This window comes from Podarcis cretensis (assembly GCF_951804945.1).
Source record: "Podarcis cretensis genome assembly, chromosome: 2".
NCBI lineage: Eukaryota > Metazoa > Chordata > Lepidosauria > Squamata > Lacertidae > Podarcis > Podarcis cretensis.
Window position 1 is genome coordinate 70,475,444 of NC_137171.1, and position 10,804 is coordinate 70,486,247.

The 10,804-nt window shown below is 40.3% G+C and overlaps 2 protein-coding genes across 14 annotated transcripts in view; one reads left to right on the forward strand and one right to left on the reverse strand.

Moving 5' to 3' along the window:
• The window catches only part of CDC25C (cell division cycle 25C), a 26,302-nt gene extending 18,770 nt beyond the window's left edge, over positions 1–7,532 (reverse strand). For 3 of the 9 annotated variants that reach the window (XM_079964335.1, XM_079964336.1, XM_079964334.1), the window contains exons 1-2: positions 2,859–2,935; positions 638–849 (exon numbers count right to left, since the gene is read on the reverse strand). In XM_079964335.1, the coding sequence (XP_079820461.1) occupies positions 638–849; positions 2,859–2,891 (245 nt within the window). In that variant the 5' untranslated portion in view covers positions 2,892–2,935. Of the gene's footprint in view, positions 1–637; positions 850–2,181; positions 2,354–2,407; positions 2,549–2,858; positions 2,975–7,460 lie in introns of those variants that run through there. The other 6 variants (XM_079964340.1, XM_079964341.1, XM_079964337.1 and 3 more) reach the window with 6 other exon arrangements.
• On the forward strand, positions 2,710–10,412 carry LOC307209365 (oocyte-specific histone RNA stem-loop-binding protein 2-like). Of its 5 annotated transcripts, none has more exons than XM_079964369.1 (6): positions 2,710–2,939; positions 3,594–3,671; positions 6,581–6,670; positions 7,529–7,636; positions 7,891–8,976; positions 10,137–10,412. In XM_079964369.1, the coding sequence occupies exons 1-5, from the start codon at positions 2,890–2,892 to the stop codon at positions 8,051–8,053; spliced, it is 489 nt and encodes a 162-aa protein (XP_079820495.1). In that variant the 5' UTR covers positions 2,710–2,889; the 3' UTR covers positions 8,054–8,976; positions 10,137–10,412. The 5 variants fall into 5 exon arrangements, with proteins under 5 accessions (XP_079820495.1, XP_079820496.1, XP_079820497.1 ...); XM_079964370.1 differs by having other exon boundaries at positions 7,891–8,972; XM_079964371.1 differs by having other exon boundaries at positions 6,581–6,655; positions 7,526–7,636.
• The last annotated feature ends 392 nt before the right edge of the window (positions 10,413–10,804 follow it).

Below are 10,804 nucleotides of genomic sequence, written 5' to 3' on the forward strand. Positions count from 1 at the left end.
GCCAAGGCCATTAAATTTTCAGCAGTTCAACTATTTAGCCCTCTCCTTTTCAAACCCGTCTTACAATAATAAATGCAGGTCCTGCTATACTAAAATTCACTTATGTTCATGTTAATACTCAAACCTTACTATACACATTGCAGATTCAGATTTCCAAACAGTCAGACCAGTGTGTAGTACTGTAAACAAATAAAGCCTTAAACAAGCCTTGTGTTTTGTTGGTCCCCACTGGCCATTTTACCAGAGACAATAGTAGGAGAAGAGACTGGACAAACAAAGCATTTTCCTTCCTTGTTTGTCTTTTGCAAGGTTTCAGAGTTTTTTGTCATTTAGGGGTCAAAATTCTGTGGTTGGGAACACATTTTCCCATAGGAATTAATGGAAATTGTTGAATCATTGTGCAAACACTCACCTAAAGAATGATTTCCTGTGACTGCATTGTGTTTGGATAGTGATAGTGTGTAAGTTATATGTGCATGCATACTTCGCAGAGATAGTCATCTGAAAAATTAATTACACATTTGAAACTACCTAACGTGAACCATATTGTATCCACTCATTATGCTGCTAAATTAAGGAAATTGGGAAAATGCAATGTTTTCTACCTCATTTCACTATTCTGAAAAGAGAAACTTACCCGGTTAATGTGCTAAAGGTCCTGAAACCCTGAGTTAGGTTAGAGATTGGGGTAAGAGGTGCTTCTGGAGTAAAGGGTAGTGAGAACTCAGCATCCTGGAACATAATCATCCTGCATCTGGATCGGAACCCAGGACACAAATGAGAAGCATCAGCCTCTATGGGGGGAAAGTTCTCAGACATGGTTTGACACAGAATCCACTGAGCAGCTGCCTGTGGAGAACAACAATTACTATTTATATCCTGCTTTTTATTATAACCAGACTACCTTACAGCATAAACACAAAAACTGCAATATAAACAGTACAGTTATCACTGAAATTATTAAAACAACATACATAAAACAAACTTGACAGCAGTGAGGTTCAAAAGAACCACTCAAAAGTGGTAGAGATAAGATTAAAATAAAATACATAGTAAGCCTGCAATTTATGCACATTTAACTTGTGTGCATTCAGCTTTATGCATTTGGCAATTTAAAAAATAAAAATAAGGAGGGAGTAGCATGGAGGTGGGCATCCAGGAAAAGCCTTTGGCAATCCCACTTGCCATTGCACTTAATGTGTTTTGGCAATACACAATTTTGGCTTTGGGAGCGAACCCTGGAACAGAACCCTCATGCAAATTGAGGGGTTATAAAATTAAAAGATTATAAACCCATCAATATACAGTACTCATCTTCCATTTCCAAAGCTAACCAAAAGTCAAATTCTGGCAATTTATGATTAAAGCCAATTCTGTCATACATGGCTTGAATCAAGCTTATGGGTTTGTGGAGGAAATCATCCTGCTGTTGGTAAATTATCACCAACGCAGCTGTGTGTTCCTGTTGCAGTTTGTCACCCAGCGACCTCACTCTTCCCTGGCCCCACACATGTAGGAATATCTGCTAGTTTCCTGCACCCATCTGTCCATGGAAGTTTAATCCCTCACAAAGCTGCGTTTCTTCAGGTCGTCTGAAGACTCTTTCCTACAGTGCCGGATTTACATATAAACTAAACAAGCTATAGCTTAGGGCCCCACTCTCTTGGGGGGCCCCAAAAGATTTAAAGGGGGGAAAACTGGATGTACATTTCAAAAATATAAGATAAACAAATAAAATAAAACCTACATACAGCAACAGTGTTTTGTGTTGTGTAGGCTCCTATGATGTACGTAATGGGCCCCGCCTGCTAGCCTGCTCCCTAAAATATCACTGGTTTGCTATTATTTCTTCATGTTATAGCAAGTTTCTAGAGACTAGATTATGAGTCTTTGTAAACTGTGTTTTAAAGGAACTTTTGTTATTGCCAAATGCCAATGTGTTTGCATTAAGTTTCTTATGAATAAAAAAATCATTTTAAATTAGAGCTTAATAATTATGTCACTATTACTATACTTCTTAATTGTATTTCAGTTCAACAATTACGTTGATAAAATACATATTTTGTTATGTGCAAATGGCTTTAGGTCCATAAATTACCATAATAGCATATATTCAACACAAAAAACAGCGACAATTTGCTGTTGATAAAGGACAGATGGACATAAAAAGGGCCCCATTACCTTCAGTAGCTTAGGGCCTCATCAAACCTAAATCCGGCTCTGCTCTCCCTCCAGACTCCCTTGACCCCATACTGCAAACATACAGTACAAGGGCAGCCAGAACCTCCAGCCCTAGGCAGATAGAGCCTCGACTGCTCCCCACCAAGGGAATCTCTCCGTCCCCTCGAGGACCGCCACTCCGAGCAGAGCTCATCCCACCGCCTCGCTCCCGTTCCCCCAAACCCACCTGCTGCCCATCGACGCAGCTGCGCCGCTCGCCCAGCCCTTCCCGGGACAGGCTCGAAAGCGGACAACAGTCTGGGAACTTAAACCTGCCGCCCGAGCAGCCAGCCAATCCCAAACGCCGTCTTCTTCGTCAACCAACCACCGAAGCGCGGAGGAAGAGGAGCCCTAGCTACGGCTTGAACAGCTTTTCAATTGGTCAACGTAGCCACGGGCGTCAAAGAGGCCCCGGAGCACCTATTGGGAGAGCGTAGTGGTGGTAGGCGGGGCTTTGCTTACCACGCTTGTTATTGTTCCGCAGCGGCTTTCCGCCTTCCTTTGTGCTTTTCGTGCAGCCAATCGCTTAAGGAGGGCCCGCCCCCACTACCACGCGATAGGTCAGGACTGTGCTGCATGCCCCGCCCTTCTGAGCTACTGGAGGGAGATTTAAATCCCGGGAAGAGTCTGCTCTGCACCTGACAGGCACGCTGCTGTTCCATTGGAGTCATGCACCTTGGGAGTTCTGTGGGTGATGGGTGGGCTCCCGTGAGCGACAGGTGCTTGTTCCTGGATTTCTGGAATGGGTGGAATGCGAAGCTCAGTTTTCTTCCTTCTGAAATGTAACGAGAAGGAAGCTGCTGTTTGCTGGCTGCTTCGTTCTGTTCTGTTTCTTTCCCCCCGAGTATTGGTTTCCAAAGCTGGTAGGAAGAGTGCTGCAGAGCCACGGAATAAATGAATGGTTTCCTTGTAGCACAACATTTTAAAAAATATTGTTCTAAATTTAGCTGACCAGTCACTTAAAAAAATTAGGCTCAGCACCATGTCAATTTGTCTCCCGCCCCCCATTTCCCGGGCTCAGTTTTATTTTATGTTGGGACTAACTGTAACAGCTCTGATCCTCCTATTTTCTGAATTCGTATGGAAAGGCTAGAAGGGGGTAACACGTTTGCATAAGAGGTTTGTAGTTATGTTTTGCTTTGCTCTGCAAATGTGGTTTCATGCTGCAGGGGTTTTGCTGTTTGCGTGTTATGAATGAGATGAGAACTGATAAGAGCGTAAGTGCCTGGAAACAGTTATCAGTCTACTCTCGTTAGCTAGAATATCCGTATAGGCTAAGATCTGTTGCTCCCCTCTGGGAGGTCTTTGGGATTGGTAATAGTCTCGTCTGTAGAATATTTATAACAAATTACTGTCTTTTAATCTTCCCTCAGTTCTCTGTACTATGGGTCATTGGTTTTCAATCATGGGGCACTTGCTGCTGGGATGTCGCCTGTGTTTCAAAGAAACAGGTAGGTAACAATTCAGTGGGGATGAGATAAAGTAAGATATACCAATGAACCAAGAACTTATTAGCAGCAATGAAGAAACTTTTTCCAAATAATAAGAGCCAATTCATTAGTTACGTGGATTCACAAAGGAAATCAGTTGGGAATTCTGGTGTAATGAAGGCATCAGTTTGTGATACAAATCACAATGTCTTTGAAGAGGGTTAATTGTTTGATCTCAGCCAACGTCTGATGCTTTAGAATGGAGCTTCAGAGCAGGATGAATGTAATATAGAAGGGAACGAACCAGAAATCTTTTTCAGCCTCTAGTGGTCATATTAAAGCATTTAAATTCAAATGAAACAAAGATAAAAGCAGCAGATACTGCATTTGCTTAAGCATTTAAGATTTGTTAAAATTAAATCAGTTAAAATGCCTGGATTTTTTAAAATTTTGCCTGGTGCTCCAAAAGATAAGTGTTGGTCTACTTGAATGAGTATCACTATGAGAAGCATAAGATGCTTAAAGAATAAAATAGTTAATGTTTTCCAAGGCACTGAAAACTGTCCAAGACTTTTGTGTTATGCCTTATTATTTTTATTTTCTTTTGTCATTCTTGGCCTGGGGTTTACTCATTACAATAGTGAACAGGTTCCTTCTGGGAGCTATTCATGACTGCTGAGCTGGAAATAAACACAATAAGGAGGCTACCTTGTATATAGTACATGAACTAGGGAATGAAGCTGGCAGCAACTTGTACTGTACCTCCTCTAATTATGGACAGCCAATCACTGTCTTTTGGCCTAGTTCATTTTATAGGGTTACTGTTGTGATTTTTAAAAGTGTATGAGTGAAGAAAACTGAGAAATGCACCTTGATTCCCATGAGGAAAGGTGGGATAGCTATGTCATAAAAAAAGGTAAAGGGTGGCAGATGAAGTTGATGGACTATATGGAATTGGCGGAAATGACTGGCAGAATCCGAGACCAGGGAGAAGAGTCGGTGGAAGAAGATTGGAAAAAATTTAAAGATTATTTACAGAAATATTGTAAAATTAATGAGCTTTAGAAAAATGGTGGAATGAAGTTATATGGCTTTGGCAGAAATGTTATAAGGAACTAGGTACAGATAGATTATTAATGCATTAAAGGGAAAAAACAAGGTTAGAATATGTTAAGATTAATTACAGGACAGAAAACAGAGGAAGATGGAAAGGAATTGCTGAAACAGTTAATTGAAGTGGAATACAAAAAGGGAGGCGTGAGGAAGTAATTGAAACAAGGGAATGAAAGATAAGCTTGAAAATATTGGAAGTGTTTTTAATTGTTCTTGTTTTGTTTTGTTAATTCAATGTTTTATGTAGTGTTTTTGTTTCTGTTTTTGTATTGTATTATATTGATTTGTTTAATTTTTTTTCTTTCTTTTTGTAATCTTTAAACTCTTAATAAATATTATTTAAAAAAATAAAAAATAAAAAAGGTAAAGGGACCCCTGACCATTAGGTCCGGTCGCGGACGATTCTGGGGTTGCGGCGCTCATCTCGCTTTATTGGCCGAGGGAGCCAGCGTACAGCTTCCGGGTCATGTGGCCAGCATGACTAAGCTGCTGAAATGTGAGGGAACGTGTGGTCTCAAGGTATAAATGAATCCATATTATTAATAAAACATTTCCCTTCTCTCCCCATTCAAGGCCACAATGTTGCATAGAGCAAGCATTCCCAAACTGTGGTCCACAGGTGGACTGTGAGCCTCTTTCAGGTGATATGTCTGTAAAAATGTGATTAAAAGTTACACAGCATCTAGCACAGTGCACTGCAATTCCTGCAAAAGGCAGAAAAATAATTAAGTGGTCTTCCAAGAAACTCAGCAATTTTCAAGTGGTCTTGGTGGTGAGTTTGGGAACTGCTAGTATAGAAGATGTTGCAATACTGTAATATGTAGCACCTGGATTCCTCAGACTGGCAGGCAGTGTTTGGTTTAGGGAATGGATAACGCTAATATTGCATGATTCAGGTAGCTGCACACAAAACCTGAGGTTTAGTTATGCATGCTCTGGGGAGAGTAGCCAAGAGATTGCTCGGACACTTGGAAGATGTTAAAATTAATGGGAAGGTTGGGGAGAAACAAAACGGAGCATATTGAATTGAGCATTGGTTTAGGTATTTTTAGTTTGGCATGAAGAGTGTCAGACATAGCATGGGTGATATCAGGCGACTATTGCAGGCTAGCATATTGTACATGGAATGCGACACAAAATGGAGCAATAAAAATGCTAACTTTCCTTCACCTCTAACTTAATGTCCCACATTATGAATTTGCACATTTAAAGCCCATGCTGTCCAGCCTTAAACTGGCACAACATTAAAACTGATTTCAAAGTTTATGGGCTTTCTCCATAGTGTGTGGTTCTGATCTTGAACTGGGTCTGGAAGTTGTATGGTTGCCTTGCTATTGAGTTTCAACCATTACCGGTAGTTCCTGGAGATAGAAACCTTTTGCAGAAACCATTTATTAAAGGGATCCTGATGCATCGGCTCCATTTCCAAGAAATAACTGCTATTTGTACATTGAAACATCCTGTTATGCACCTCTTAGTTGAAAAAGTGTACCCTTTAGGCTGCTTCTGTGGCTTCAGATGGCAGTAACTACTTAAAGGTACACTTCACTTTACTGAATAAAAGATCCTACTGATTTCCAGAGGCATGTTTTAACCTGTGAATACCTTTCAGTAGTGACCATGGTAGATTGGGGGTTGTGGGATCTTGCCATAGCTGGCTCTAGCCTATTTTTCATGCTCTGTAATCAAAACAGATGATAAACAGTGAAGTCATATTTGAAGGAGACCCACTTAAGTAAATAGATTTAAGTAACTTTCAGTGGGCCTACTCCAAGTATGACTACCATTGGATATTGCCTCTCATTTTCTTGGAACAGGCCTTCATCCCAGCTCTTTCCTGTTGAAATGGTGAGTGTGTGTGTAGGCACCAGCCCAGAAAGGACAACAGAATCCAGACCAGAATCCAGGTAAGTTTTAGTAGGACTGTAGTGCTTTTATTTGGGGGTGCGGGGGCTTATATGTCATAAACACACTTGCAGTACTACAAACTTATACCTATATGTACATCCATTGATACAGTTTACATGTTGTTCACATTCTGTTTTGTTCACATTTGTATCCTGATTTCTTTGACTTTTAGAAGACATCTGAAAGCAGCCCTGTTTAGGGAAGTTTTTAATGTTTGAACTTTTATTGTGTTTTTAATGTTCTGTTGGGAGCTGCCCAGAGTGACTGGGGAAACCCAGCCAGATGAGCGGGGTATAAATAATAAATTATTATTTTAATTATTTTATTATTATCATTATTATTTTATTTCCTAGTTCATATTGATTTCATATTAACATATATACATCTCTGTTCCCCTAACCATCTAATAATTTCTACCTTATCTCATATTCTTTGTAATAATTCTACTTTATAAAGCTTCCACTTTCCCTATGATATGCACTCATTTAAAACCAACTTTCCCTATATTGAGCTGCCATTGAGAAACAAAACCCAAGAACCTCTTTTGATAAATAATTTCAAAATGTCATCTGGGACCTCTCTCTGTCAATCTCTGCACCACTTTCTCATAGGCACTTTTCTTTATCTTTTCTTACTAATCAGTAGCATCCCATATAGTTAGCTTTTGCTTATTTGCTGCTGCTAATTTTTCAGTTTAAATAAAAACACAAAATTTGCTTTGATTCCTCAAAAAATGTTTATTTGGATATGCTGAAAATACGGCATTCTTAACTACATCAACTCATTCACCTCATGTCTTCTAATACTGTTTATTACTGATGAAGAATTTGCATTTAGCATTACATCTCTTCTCTCAGCAGGTCTGGCGTGGAGACAGATGTGGCTGTCTTGCAAAGGAGGCAGAAGCAGATAGACTATGGGAAAAACACCATTGGTTACCAGTGCTTTGTCCAGCAGGTGCCGAAGTGAGCAAAGCTAGTTGTTTATCTACCAAGTCTTTATCTTCATGTAGCACGGGCTTGGAGTCCACAGCTTTCCTTTCCAAATGGTGGCTGGCAGCTGTTTTCTAAACCTACTTCAAGGGACTGGCATTTGAGACATTCACTTTGGCATCTGCTCCTGATGAACCATTGGGAAAGGTTAACACTTTTTTGGGGTGGGGGCTTAATGTGGTCTTAAATGGTAGAACCTAACATGCTTTGTTCATGCTTTGTTCTAGAGCTGCTCGGCAGCCAGGTGTTCACCCAAGAACTCCAAATAAATATAAGAAGTACAGTCGCCGCTCCTGGGACATGCAGATCAAACTGTGGCGACGGGCACTGCATGGCTGGGACCCACCTGGACTTGAGTTCACAGGAACTGGACAGGGAAGTATTTGCTAGTTTCTCTTAGCTATTCCGGGATAATCTGGGGGAAGATGCTTTTGGAGATGAAATATGGACATGTGTGTCCAGTTTTCCCTGCCCAAATCTTTTGCTCTAGAGAACTTGCTAATGGAATTCATTCTTTAACATACTCCTGTTGAACCTTGGTTCCATATTAGAAAGTAACTACCTTTTCATTGTGCAGCATTCACTGCCAGCAGCCCCGTGACCCATTTATAAAGCAATCTTAACACACTCTTCAGGAATTGCGGGCCTAGTCTATGTAGGCTCTCTCCCTGGTATTCCTTATCACCATGGAGACAGGGTTAATTGTCAACACAGCTCTTGTGCTCCTTGCTGAGAGCAAATGGCTCTTGGGCTTATCAAAGTCTGGGAGTATTTTTGTACACTGTTGTGTGAATGCCTATGTGGTGGTGGTCACATGTGCATTGATAAGAGGGAGAAATACTGCTGTGGTATAGAAGTGAGAAAGATGTAGCCAACTTTATATTTTAGTGGATTTCAATCATTGCCTATATTCTGGCAGTTGGTGATCTCCCCAGAGGTGTATGTGGCGAAGAAGAATTTAGTCATTTGAGTTCAGTTACCATCAGTGATGAAGAGAGAAGCCATACACTTCTCTTTCAGTATGGTTATCATACCGGGGAGATTTCATCCTTGGCGTCCAGGACAACGTGGGACTTCTTGGCCTCTAAATGTTACTTCTTATCAACCATGGTTCGAGAATTGTACACAGGTTCCTTATGCCTGGTCTGGGATCTAAAGACATCTAATGCTATCTGCTGCCTGGTTCAGTGTGAATGAAATTCTGTTTGCTTGCAAGGCAGGAGCTGGTGGGTCCTCTGCCTGCTCTTTCAAATGACTGGCTTGTTGCCCAAGGGACCCTGGAAAAACTTTGTAAAGAAGTCTTGCATGGGCAGGTATTTAACATTACTCAGTTGTGCTCCTTATAGCTTTATTTTGCCATAGTTAAAAACAGTGCTTTTTTTTCCCTGGGGGGATGCAGGGGTACGCATATCCCTAATCATTTTGTGAATCTAAGTTTGGCCTCACTGAGGGGCAGTATTTCAATATGAGTAGGAAAATGAGAGTACCCCTAAACATTTTTTTAGAAAAAAAGCACTGGTTAAAAGAACAAAATATTTTGACTTGTATTAAAAAAATAATTCATAGGATTTGGGGGAAAGCATAATTTCCTTAAACTACAAGTTCTCTATCACAGTTCTGTACATAATCTTCACTACCATTGAAAACCCTTTGGGAATGAGATATTATTGGTGACTCTATAGACAAGATCTCTTGGAATAAAATATTGGACATGTTCTCCAATCGCTCCTCCTCCGCTAGAGTTCACTAAAATAGGCCCTCAAATTAACTTACTGGTGGTGCATGTATTCTTCACTACTAATAGATGCAACTTGCCCAGCTACCTGTTGCAGCACCTGTGGCCAGGCTCCTTTTTCCACAAATGATAGGCTCCTTAGTGTCCTCCTTTGGGGAACTGGTCTTTCACAACCAAACAACAAATAGCTATAGCACCTGATACCCTTATAACTGATGGCTTACCTTTTAAAGAACTTACTATACAGCTTATGACAGCAGCTAAAAACTGGAGGACATTGAACATGGACTTGTATGAAATGTGACTGGCACAGCTGTGGGAATTAGCCCTAATGGACAAGTTAACTAACAGAATGAGAGAACGCAGGAGTAACAAGAAAAAAAGACACTTTTAAGAGAAAATGTTTTGGCTTTATTTCATGCACTCTCAAGGAAGGATGGATTAGACCACATGACCATTTATGGACTGATACACTTATATGAAGTTATGGTTAAGGTGGAATTTACATTTCTTCTTCCTATCCAATAAGTGCAGCTGTTCTGTTTTACCGATAAAATACAAATAAACTTGGTGGTTTGTTTTTTTAAAATAAACATAAACTGTAGAGTTCTAGATGTTCATGTGCGATTCAATGACAGGTGGGGTGGGGAAAATAACTTTAAATGGGAAAAAGGTTTGTTAACTACGAAATCTCATTTTATTAGACTACTCATTTAACACTGTCTCTTCTGGTTTTAGTTTGCTGGTTTGTCATCTTCTGACCACTCTTCTGCTTTGCTGTGTCATGATGATAACTTTATGGAAGATACAGAAGATCATCCATACTGCTTCTGGGTGTGAATCATATCTTCTGGAAACCCAAAGCACCTGATGCCCTAGAAGAGGCAGCATCTTTAAAATGAAATAAGAAGTGGAGAGTGGGAACCTGAGCTATCTTCAAGCTTTTTTCCACTGTGGCCAACTCTTGCTTCCCTAGATTGCTGCAATATTTTGTAATACATTAATCTATTTCCATTCTTGAGTAATTTGCTCTATGCAGTTTTCACACAGAGAGCACTGCCTCTGCTTCACCCACTTACTTTGAAGAAGCCCTATTTGTATCATTGACATTTCTATTGTTGAAGCATGGGTGGAGGATGTAAAGTCAGTAAAGTACATTCCAGAAGTGGAATACTTGGTGACAGTACCTTGTATTGGAGGGTTGAAAGGGGGGAGATGATAACCAAAGATGAAAAGTTTGAGCATGAATTACTTTAGAAGGTAAGCACCCAGGATCAGCTTATCAATGAGTTCCTCATTGGCCTGGCTTGTTTAGATCTACTTGACACAAGTACAGTGGTGTGAGGAAAGCCTCCTTTGTACTTGGTCTCAGTTAAGATCCTTCTGTTGCTTAGGTGAGAACATCA